Source organism: Cynoglossus semilaevis, chromosome 10, assembly GCF_000523025.1.
Source record: "Cynoglossus semilaevis isolate Cse_v1.0 chromosome 10, Cse_v1.0, whole genome shotgun sequence".
Lineage (NCBI taxonomy): Eukaryota > Metazoa > Chordata > Actinopteri > Pleuronectiformes > Cynoglossidae > Cynoglossus > Cynoglossus semilaevis.
The window spans coordinates 3,566,722-3,579,025 of record NC_024316.1 but is presented as its reverse complement, the minus strand read 5'-3'; the positions used below and the strand labels follow the sequence as shown (position 1 = coordinate 3,579,025).

The 12,304-nt window shown below is 38.4% G+C and overlaps 1 protein-coding gene across 2 annotated transcripts in view; it reads right to left on the bottom strand.

Moving 5' to 3' along the window:
- The window catches only part of stat6 (signal transducer and activator of transcription 6, interleukin-4 induced), a 15,668-nt gene extending 4,035 nt beyond the window's left edge, over positions 1-11,633 (bottom strand). The window contains exons 1-12 of one of the 2 annotated variants that reach the window (XM_008318207.3): positions 10,904-11,633; positions 5,988-6,136; positions 5,751-5,895; positions 5,413-5,493; positions 5,023-5,209; positions 3,742-3,842; positions 3,385-3,533; positions 2,342-2,458; positions 2,017-2,184; positions 661-748; positions 461-583; positions 222-314 (exon numbers count right to left, since the gene is read on the bottom strand). In XM_008318207.3, coding sequence (XP_008316429.1) covers positions 222-314; positions 461-583; positions 661-748; positions 2,017-2,184; positions 2,342-2,458; positions 3,385-3,533; positions 3,742-3,842; positions 5,023-5,209; positions 5,413-5,493; positions 5,751-5,895; positions 5,988-6,124 — 1,389 coding nt within the window. In that variant the 5' untranslated portion in view covers positions 6,125-6,136; positions 10,904-11,633. Of the gene's footprint in view, positions 1-221; positions 315-460; positions 584-660; positions 749-2,016; positions 2,185-2,341; positions 2,459-3,384; positions 3,534-3,741; positions 3,843-5,022; positions 5,210-5,412; positions 5,494-5,750; positions 5,896-5,987; positions 6,137-6,339; positions 6,364-10,903 lie in introns of those variants that run through there. The other variant, XM_025059349.1, reaches the window with a different exon arrangement.
- Between the last annotated feature and the right edge of the window lie 671 nt (positions 11,634-12,304).

Here is a 12,304-nt window from a genome sequence, read left to right as displayed (position 1 = left end):
ATATATATATACATATGTATATGTATATATATATGAATATACATATGTATATATATATATACATATGTATATACATATATATATACATATACATATGTATATATATATCCTTCACGAAGGTCGATTCTTCACGAAGACAATGGTTCAAGCAAATTGTCCTCGTCAATTTTCAACAGCTGGCAATAAAAAAAAAAAAAAAATCAGATCAAACTGAGGCCTACAGGTTCAGAAAAAGCACAGTCCCATATGATGGTGGCCAGGGCGTTGTTGTCTTGACTTCCATGGACAATTACAACCAACGGCAGTGAGATCCTCTGCAGACAACAACACAGAAAGTTCACTTCATTTCCGTTTGCTACAACGCCCAGCGTTCAGTTTAACAATTAACTAGAATCTGTGATGACTGTCAAAATGCACAGTGTCGCATCTTGACCGTCACACAGTATGAGAGGAGCTCTACCTGTATCCTGTAGGGGGTGTCACAGCCAGTGATGGTGATCTCTGCAGAGAACAGAAGAGCAAACTTCTCCTCCGTCACAGACTCCGATCCCTTCCTGTCTGCTCTTTTGATCTTCTTGATGGACTGCAGAAAAGAAGGACATCTGCTGACAACATGTGAAACAGTCCTAGAAACTCGCATTTATCAGGATTACAACATACCATATTCCTGAAGGTGGCACATGTGCTCTTGGTGCCAGAGTTGTGCTCCAGAATGGCTGTGTTGTTGATAAGTTCCCCGACATTATCACTGCAGGAAAAACAACTCTGATTGCCAACATTCCTCTGTGTGTGGGAGGGTGACTGTGTAGAACACTTTTAAACACTAAATAGTTTCCTCAGGATTTACTATCAGGCATACAGACAGTACATTTTAATCCACTCCACACCATCAAATAATAGCTTGCCATACAAATGGTTTTACTGCAGTGAAGAAATTCTGAATTTGAAGAACTGCTCTTACATCTAGAGAGTCTTGGGAAAAAAAATCTCTTTTTGTAGCCCTTAAATGCACAATTCATTAATAAAACCTTTTGTTTTAGATACCTCTGTGAGGCCTGCATGGTATTCATACCTAGCTTGGCATCTATAGCACAGACAGTTCTTATCCTATTATTGATATTATACTATTATTCGTGTTACAAACATTTGTGTGGTCCAACATCAGGGCCTCGAGAAGATCTGGTTTGTGTTTAAGACTGATCAGAGATGCTGGATGTGTGCCACAAAATTTGTATTCGTATCGCAGTAGGTGGAAGCATTGATGAGTTTAGCTTATTTGATGGATTCATATTACCAAAGGTTTTTACATCACTTTCAATTGAGAGTGCAGCAACAGAATCAAGATTTAGATAAGGTTGCAACATTTTGGCAACACAATAAAAAACAGTTGATTTGTAATTTCAAATTGGAGATAAGAAGAAAATCAAATCTAAAACAAACAAAACCTGCTAAAAGTAGTTAAAATGTATTCATAGACAAAAGTTGGCTGACAAACCGAACAAAAACAAAAAAGGAGCCGCAAATATACAAAATGGGCAGGACACAATCTTTCACTTGAGTTACTCCATAATTTAACAAAGCTAAAATAAGTGAATGAAAAAACAATTGAAAAATTCAACCATATGAAGAAGAAAATATCAATGTGTCCACTGAATATTCTTCGTCTCACAACTCATATTAAAAATGTAAGAGAAGACCTTCAGGTTCACCCAGTAGAGGCTTACGTAGAAACACAGTGATCCAAAATGGCGGACACCGTTAAATAAACCTACAGATACTTTTGCAAAAAACACAAAATGCTATTTCTGAAATGTTGAAAACACAACAATTCATACTTTGAGTACTTATATATATTCCACTTCATTTTAAAGAAAAGACTATTAAAAAAAAGTTCTGTTTTGACCTTGCTCTGAACAACAAAAGTATACTGGCTAATGCACTGACCACCTGGCAACCTGGCTGGGACCCTGTGACCTCAGTCTGACTTGTTGTACTATAAATACACACATGACTCACCCAGGTACATTGCCCAGGTTCCTGGCCTGTAGTTCATTAATGATCTGCGCCTTCAGCACCACGGGTTTCCCTGGAGCAACTTTCTCCCCCAGCAGATATCGCACAGTGGTGGAGAACTTTGACTGGGTTTTAATGACCTGAGGCGGCTGCTTCTCCACGACAAGAGACCTGCAGGAGACAGCAGTTACAGCGAAGAAGAAGAGGTTAGCGTGTCAAAGTAGTTTTGACTCCATTTTATGTGGGAGAAAATGTATTTATTTTCATTACAAAGGTCTTTAACATAAAACAAACAAAGATGATAATGAGAACAATCAGACTGAGTTACCCCTGGATCAGAACCTGCAGAAGCTGGCCAAGCTGTTCCAGAAGCTCTGGGACTGGTTTTGGCATCAACATTAGCTCTTGTCTTAGTTTTCCATTCACTCCAAGCAGCTGCTCACACCTATGAAGATGAAAATATTTGCAGACGCAGAGTGAGCTGGAAAGAGCGTTCACACCGAAACCAGCTGAATAAGGAAGTGTGTGTGAAAGAAACAAATATTCTGGCCTTTAACTTTTCAATGCATAATATATCACTAAGTTCCACTCTTTTTAAACTGTATGTATACTTATTAGTGTTATGAAGAAATGACTGTGAAAGAACTTCAAGTAACTTCAATACAACTTTTTTAGATTTGATTAAACAAATGTGGTCAACCTAGAGGAAAAGACTGAGCACATTTTTCTCATTTTTATTTTATTTTGAGATATGGGAGGTTCTATTCTATTATGTGACTTGTTTACTTTTTATTATTTGATTAATTTAAACTGTTACTACTACACTGGTATCATGATCAAGTTGAATGGATAATATTCTTAAAATAATAATAATAATAATAATAATAAGTTCTGTTATTACCATGTTAGGTATTTAAGCTTTTGTGCAAAAGTTTACTCAAACGATTTGTTCTCTGCCCTGTAGCAGTGCAGTCATAAATCTATGAATCACCACTGACTTGCTGGGACACGACCAACATGATGTGTTGCTCTGGTTTTATTGATCCTGTCAGAAGAGTGTAAAGATATAGAGTAGTTGCTAAATATATTACCACTGAATATACCACCGCCCTTTTGCATTCTTTTCTCTTTCTGTTCTAACTTCTCCAACTCTGCCAAATCTGATCATGGCTCTCACTACATATCTTATCGTATTTAGATCTAACTGAGTTATTCAGCTGGCTGAGTGCTATGGAACGCTTAACATTGTTGTTGAGGGGAAGGCTGTAAAAGCTGAGCTTATTAAAATATAATGCTATGCAAGAATCCACAGAGGAAGAAGTCAGAGTCTGTGCGTTAGATACAACAGGCCTACGATGAAAGAGCATTTACCAAGTCTGCAGCGGGTGGAGGTTTTCGTCAAAAGGGTGTCCAATGGTGGCCTTGTGTTGCTCCCACTGCCAGGCCTTCAGCCTGTTGATCAGTCTGACCTGACACTGGTCCAAGCAGTCCACACATTCCTGCAGCAGCTGTAAACGTTTCTGCAACAGCCGACGTCAAAAGATTTTACTGATATATTTTGATGTGATACTTGGTATCTGAGAGTACACAAATACAATTCCTCATATTTGTCATGATCTGTAAGATCTAAAACTACTTGAAGAATTGGCACAATGATATAAAGATGACAGAATTATGTCAAACCACATTTTGGTGTAAATGGGAAAAGGACGAGCAGCGTTAGCTCACCATAGATCCTGTATTCAAGTTGTATTCCAGCTGCTGGATGTGGTTTTGGAGTTTCTGGATTTCTGGTTGACTGGGATCCAGTCCATTCTGTTGAATTTGTCCTGTTCAAAAAACATAACAAACAGACTGAGACTTTCATGACTTACATGCAGATGGAGAGGATATATAGAGATAAACCATTTTTATTAAAATCCAGGAAATACAACTTGCACCTACACACAGTCGGAATGACAATCATCTTGCAACCATATCTAGTGGAGAGAATATCTGGACGTAATGTCTGATTTACAAGATCTGGAGAGGAGATACCAGACCTACAGCTACTGGTGAATCTGGACCTGTGAAACCTGGAGTGAAATATCAACCATGAAGCTTTTTTTTTTTAACTGAAACAGAAATCAAAACTTTCCCCAGAGTTTGGTTGATATGGGACAGTCATGGAACTGTTGAATGTTTTCAAACAAACTCATTTAGGACTGAATCAAAATGTGCCACTGCCAAGGGAAGGGGCTTTAATTGTACTTTTTTCTTTTGTGTCCAAAAGGTTGCGTTTAAACAATGGGTGATTCAAAGACGTGGAAGTGGAATGCAGCCTCACCCTGTTTGTTTAATTAATCAAACAGTGCTTTTCCTGCTCTGAGTAATTAAGAAATTCTGTGGTGAAAAACAACTTTGGCTAAAGGGGAAATGAGAGGGTACTTCTGGTTTTAATTTATGACCAGTCTCCATTTTGTAGTGATGTAATTTTCTCTTTCATGAGACTCTGTAGTAAATCACACTTTTTGGGCCCCAGACTGTTATCAATCAGACTGTTTAACGGATCAAAAACAATTGTCAGATGTAATTTTATATAACATTTAGTAGAATTTCCTAAAAAAAACAACAAAAAAACTCCCCAAAAAATGAACAGCTCCCGGCCTCCACTAAAAACAATAAGATTGTTAATTATTAAATTGGATGATCTTACTGCTACGCATATTACACTGTAAGTGTACTGAAAAAGTACTTTCAAGTTACCAATTTGTTAGCTTGTAAGTGTCATCGCCATAGAACGCATACATAAAATGATTAACTGCAAAACCAACAATATGTGTGAAAAATCAAGAAAAAAAAAAAAAGAAAACTAATTTTGATCTCTGGGCGGTCGATCGGTGCATCTCCATTTCCTACCTGATAAAAACCAAAACCCTAAATACACATTTAAGTGAGCTCAGTAAAAAGAGAAATAAGAAATAATTAGTACACGAATGTAACACAGAGTTAAATATCTCTGCATTTTACCTTGTAAACTCTCAAAGTTCTGTCTGTCCCAGTTGAGTTCTTCCTGTATTTGGTGCATATTTTGCCGGATGTCTTGGACCTCCAGTACTTTCAAAACCAGGTGGTCTACGTCCTGCGTGTTGGGGAAAGAAGACTCTCTGGTCTCAAACTGCGATGGATACTGCTGAGGGCTGGACATCTGCTGAGGCTAAAGTGTCAGTGTCAGTGACAAAAGAGACAAAGACAAAACAGAACGCAGCACGAGGCCACGTTGACATTGACGTGTTTGAAAATTTGAAAAGTTTCTGCATTTCAGACACACAAAAGCTACAATACAATTGTGTGCATGGAGGACTTAAGGTAATCATTCTCAATAGGATATTAATCACTGTTTGTTAAAAATGATCTTACTGTGTTGATAAGGCTCCTCTCCCTCCTGAGTATGTCCCGGACTAACACTGCAAACTGTAGAGGCTCCCGCTGAAACCCAGCCTGTGAAGCACGTACACATCACTTTGGACGACTGACAATCGCAAAACGTAGTAAAAAATAACAATGAGAGTGAAGGGGAAAATGAGTGAAGTGGAAGAACTGGATTCTGACACTGCTTTCAAGGAAGTGAAAAAAAAACATATTTGACTTTTGATTGTATGACTGTTTTGTTAATTCTAGAAGACTGATTTGCTTTGATTATTTACTTATCAATTTGATATTGTTATGTTTTTTTCTGAGTGATGTGGACCTCTTACCATGACCTTGCTGATCTGCTTCAGCTTCATCCTCACCACCACGTTAGGATTTTCTTTGGAAATTGACTGCAGCTGACTGATAGTCTGGTCCAACAGGACCCGTGCCTGGCTCTCTCCCTCCATGTTTTCTAACGCAAAGTTCTCCCTGTGAGCATAAGCATGCATAAACAAAAGGAAATTAAAACATACCAACCAATGTGTAGGTGTCTGTGTGTGTGCGTGTGTGTGTGCGTCTACCATCTTTGGTTCTCGATCCATTCAGCTAAGAAATGTCTGACTTCGATGGGGAAGGCGTTCTGAGGATACAGGTTGTTGACGGCCTCATCCGACAGGCTCATCTGGATTATGTGGGACATGTGCTGCCACTGAGTCATGATCAAACAGGACTGCAAAAAATCAAAGTGACTCTGTCAAAGTGTGTTTGTGTCAGACTACACTGTACTGACAGTGTTCAATATCCATTCAAAGATCATTAGAATTATAAACATCTCTCATCTCAGTGCTGGCGGATTATAAATTACATTTTATTTTGGGAAATTGTGTTTACTTTTGTGCAATTAGACTTAATTAGTTTTTTCTGTTTGTTCACCTCGCCCATCCAAAGCACACTTTTATTTCAAGGCTGGTGCCAAATGAAACCAGTCTGACCACACTATGTCACCTGCAGCAGCAGATCCACATCAAACCTCCTGTAAAAAGAATAAACTCTTTCATGGAACAGGATACGTTTCAGTTTCGTTGCATGTGAACTAAACTATAGGCAAAGGCATCAACAGTAGCTACTTTACTACTATAGATCCCACCTTAATCCACACTAAAAGAGCAAAATAAAACTCCCCATTGACTGTAACAAAGTCTTTAAGAAAGGAAACCAGTTTTACAGTAGGAGTCCTGACGTTACAACATAATGTTTTGGTAACTCATTCTTGCAGTACCTTCAGGCTCAACTGTAAACTCAACCATTTCCGGCTTGTTTTTTTGTTTGTTTTTTAAAATAAACCTTTGTCTAGACTTTACAGCAAGAAGAGGACTGGTTCGCTGGCCAGTCTTTCTGTATAGGGTTTAAATGTTCTCAGAGCAATATGTGGTGGAAAATGAATGAATGGAAATGATCAAGCCTTCAGGATAAAACATACAATTATGAGTACAAGAGCATGAGAGCTGGTAAATCAGCGGTCGATCATCTGCCCCTGTTTCTTTCTACACTTTTGTCATTTCCTCTTTCATAACAAATGAACAAATTACAAACAAGGAACATTTCAGGACAGGTGTGAACAGGGAAAGTGTTTGTTACACTTGAGCACAAACCACAAGTTGAAGAGAAGCATTTGTTTTACCTCTGCAGCACAATGTGCATTACGTTTATTCCTAGTGATAGAACAAAGTTGCACACAGCAATGGGAGCAACAAATTGCATTACAAATTGGTCGTGGTTGGATAGCACCCCTTTAAACAGGACACTCATAGAAAAACAAAAACTGCATTGTGACACACAGGTGTTAAAAAAAATCCTGTTGTCAACCGTTGTTACATTCCTGGTTTGCTGTAGTCATTATTTTGCGCCATTCTGCAGCCGTGCAGAGACATGAGAAAATGTTATAGTCAGGAAATCTTATTAGAACAGTTTATGTTCTGTACAAGCTCCAATCAACTGAGTGGAGCAACTAAACATGTTGTACAATGTCATACTTGTGCAGCTGAAACAGAAATGTACACAATTGTGTTTAAAACCTCCTACTAACGTGAAACAAGAAAGACCGATAGGCAGTTATGTTATGTCTGGGATTCACTTCAACCGACACAAAAACAGCAATGGTTCAGAAAACCAAAGCAGGTAAACAGAGGCTGCTTTATTTACCAGATATAGTCTCATGTTGGACTATTTTGTTACTGCAAAATATTTTAATACTCCAAACTACGGTTTAGGTCTCTGCAGATGCGCAGATTAGAAAATGCATATTCACGTACAGATCAATACCAATTGCATGACCAACTCAACTTTAACTCAACTTGATGTGATAATGGTAAAGAGTGGACACTAGAGCTGTAACTGAGTACATAACACTTCTGATGGCTTTTACACTCCACAGAAGAGCAAAATAAGAACGTAATTGTTTTAAAAGCAATGTGGAATGAACTACTTTTTCTTGTACATTGAGTGAAATCCGGTTCATATAATGCATTAGATTAATGTTCAATAAAATTACCACAGAGTCTCTGTAATACAAACTGCGAGTCTTGGAGATGCAGAAATGGTGAGTGGTCCCTGTCGAGCAGTAAACAGAGGCTCTCCTCTCATTACAGGAACAATCACAGTGGAAATCACTCAGACCACTTTCTTCTACTTCACAATATGTGGCGGTTGCATCTGCATGTTTTAGCTGCTAGAATAATGTCTTAGGGTGATCAGTGATGAGTGATCACAGAAACAACTACAACAACAACAACATCCATCTCAGCCTCACCCCGTCTCCTCTGCTTTTGAACCATCCATCTCCATGTACTCTTTCACCACATCCACACACATCTTCTTCTCTTGGCTGGCAACTCCATCTTCAACATCTTTGGTCCGATATATTCGCTCTGTCTCTCTTTAGCACATCCAAAACATCTCAACGTCACCTCTCTAACTATCACCAAACCGAGCCACCTTCTCCGTCACTGATTTTCTCCCAGTGAAAATCTCAGCATCTTCATCTCACTCTCCGCTCCAGCTCAACCTTTTATCTATTAAACAGATCCACAGTCTATAGACCATTCATCATAACAGGGTTCACTACTGTTCTAAAAATCTTACCTTAAAGCTTAGCTGCTGTTAATGTCAGACCCACAGCCCTCCACCCTTTTCTTCACCTCTTCTGTGCTCTGTCCATTACTCTGGATGGTTGACCCTAGGTATCGCCTCACTCTCATTTACACAGGTATTCTGTCTTGCACCAGCTGACCTTCATTCCTCTTCACTTCATAGCAAACCTTCACCTGTCCACCAGCGCCATAATCAGAATGGTACATGTCAACCTCCCTTCAACCCATCAGGCACACATAATTACTATCCCACTGGCCTTTTACATGCCCTGCACAACATTCACATACTGCTTATCTGCCACTCCTAAAAATCTGGTACTGTAACAGCGATTTCTCCCTGCTCCCCCCAGGAAACCTTATTCAAATACTTCCTGTAATTCCACAAAGACAAAGTACAACTTCACTGACCCTCTCTCAACCTGTCTACCAGCACTCTCAAAGCAAAACGTTGTTATAAACAATGGAATAATTGTAAATTATAATTTTTAAATATTTAAACCAACAATTACAATGATAATAATATTCTAAAAGGGGTCATAGGTATAAATGTCTATTTTATGCAAATTATGGAGTCATGGGTATCAATTAAAACTTAATAATAACTAGCACTTGGAAAAAATTCAAATTTTAAATCTAATTAATTACAGGGTAATCAGAGCTCAGGAAAGGGGAAAAAGCTCTTGACAAAAAATAAATGTCAACATCAAAGTTTTTACTACCAACAAAAACACCAGGAATTGGTTTTCAGCCTCCCTTTTAAACATCATGAGATAATTCCTTAAACAGATTATGTTATACAACTGCGGAGCCTCGAGAAAACCAAATGTAAACAAAATCATTGGTGCAATCTCACTACATAAATCTAATTGTGGCCTTTTTGGAACACAAAAATAGATGTCCCAAGGAGCCTTCCTTCAAGGAAAAATGCCTTCAGTTCACATGAGGTCAAGACTGTTTACACAGACTAAGTTTTGGTCATTCTTAAGGAGATACTCATAACATTAGGTATAAGTTTATGAGTGAGATAATGACTCAAATTATTAAATTGAGACATTTCTGGATTATCTAAACTGCAGTAGTAAGGAGATTGTGTAGAGAGGGGAAAAAGCAGCTCTAGTTTGTTGCTCACTTAAAGTTAGAGCTAAAAAAGAGTCTCAGTGTTTGTCTGCCTGTCTCCAAGGAGATTCCCCGACAGATGTTTCAGCTCAATTTATTTATGCCAAACGTCAAACAGGAAAAGAAACGGGCTGTGGGACCAGTGTGAATGCACTTCAGAGCTCACATTCAGTAAGTGCATTCACATTATTCCCTATTATGTTAATCCATGTGTGGTTTCTGCTTGGCTCGCCCACTTTTTGAAATTTGACCTACAACAACAATAATAACAATAATAATATTACCATTACCTTCGCACTGTAGCATAACTGCCAAAGTCATATTTTAAAATTATTAAGTTATTTTAACTGTAACTTAAAGTTCAAATGTAAAATTGTATAAGGCACACTGAATCAACAGTGTTTGGATAGTAGAGTTGCCCAGATATTTCAATATCTATAAACCAAAATATAATTTTGGCAAATGTTGTGAGGCTAACAATAGAATATAATATAATATTAAAAGTACACAGTACTGTACACTACACTACAAGCAAAACAAACTAACTTAGAAATATTTTTTTCCGGTCACAACTCTCAATAGACAGACAGAAGTTAAAAATGTATAAATAATGTTTGAAAATGTTGCACAAAAAATATCCCCTCTATGTATAAAAGCATGTGTTTTTAATCTATATTTAAAAAGATATTCTGGGCCCTTTATGTGTCTTTTGGAAAACTCTGGATTATGCAGTAAAACGACTTTGTATTACACTCTGTATTCACATTAAATTAAATAAAACGACACCAACAGAAAGTTTCACGCCACCCATAACTCCAGCACTTGTCAGGCAGACTACAGTGTCAACAGCTAACCCTGTCGTACAAGATATAAAAGAAAAACACAATCCTCAGATGGTTGTGTAAATGATTGACAAAGGTTATGTTTTACCGCGGCTTTAAACGGCCTAAAAAATATTATGTTATTGGTAGGATTAGTAGTCGCAGTTAAGGCAGCCGACAGTGTGTACTTTGAGGAACAGCAAAAAGACAATGAGAAGTGCCGTAAACGTTACATAACTCCGCATCTCGATGTGTGGGGAAAACCAGCGGTTCAAAACAAATGCTTATCTATCTCTTTCACTCCTGGTCCCGCTTCTGTCTTTTCTCTTAACTTCCACTTTAAAAGGCAACACTTGAAGTGTTGCTCGCATTTTCTAACATGCAAAGAACACAGTACAAACCCACTCTCACCTTCAGACAAATGGAGGATTCAAAACATTGATCAGCGCCGTTGGCTCGTCTCTTCTTCCTCTTCTGCTCGTGAGCTGTGCGCCACAGGCCCAGTCTTAGTGAACTTTCTCCTCCTCCATCACTTACTGGAAAAATTATTCCGTCAGTCTGAGGAAGGACAACAACCGCGGTTTGACCGGGGAACACCACGTTTTGTGTGTGTAGTTTGGAGCAGGAAACCTTTCAGTGGGAACTGTGAAGAGCAGCAGCAGAGAGTGGGTAAGGCCTCCTTCACTTCCCTGTTAACGCGCACTGTGCCAGGACTGTGTGTTATTTCCTGTCATCACAATCAAGTTCATGCCGAGTCAACAGTGTCTCCTTGGTGAGTGACCTACCGCTCCTATTGTCCTGCGTCTGGACTCCCTAAATATTAAGCACAAATGCTCAGTATACTACGTGAGAGCACACGTGTTTTAACCGGATGACAAATGTTTGAGATATGCACGGGTTTGGCAAGAGAAGTAGAAAGAGAAAATAAAAGTAAGACGCCACCACCAGTCTGTATGTTGCACTTCTACGGAAACGACGTAGGCGGAGTAATGTTGAGTCATTGAGCTCGGACTGTAACTTCCAGTAAATGCACCCAAGACATACGATACCATATCTGCAGATGGCAGTTCCTTCATCTTCCTAACCGAACACAGACAGACAGACAGACAGAGACACGCGAGCGCGCGCGCACACACACACACACACTACAAGCAGTTAACTCTGATATTCATCGCAACATTTTTATTATACTTTTTTAGGTATTATTATTGTTGTTGTTGTTTTTGTTTGTTTTCTTTTTCTTCTTACTAAAGACAACATTGTGTTGCTCTGTAGAATTTGCTGAGTGACTGTAGTGATTCTATGTGGGCTTCTTGGTGATTATGGCAATTTTTGTATGGTTGTGCGAAAAATAAAGTTCTGTTTTTAAACATCTGAAATCCAAATTTTCTTAGCTACTGTTGCAGGGCAATGCTTAAAAAAATTGAAAACACAATTACTATATTTAAATGTAGTGTTTTGCATACTTTTATTAGTCCACTGACAAGCACATTGAACTTTGCAGTGACTAATAACTTATATCAGGAGACTAAAATGTCAAATTTATTGTTAATATGTTTGTCACAACAGTCTTAGTCTTACTACTCATTCTAAAAGGTCCCTTTTTTTTCCCAAAATCAGCGAGCGTGCAGTGTAGAATTATGTCTATAAAGATTCTCAGTCATCCAGGTCATGGTCAATGTTCAAGAGTTCTGTTGGACACTGGACGTGAAATTTGTGTTTTTAGCTACAGAACATTTTCTTCTTCAATTTGACAGACAGGGACAACAATAAATACATTTCTACTAGGTGGCAGTAGATAGTTTAAAAAAG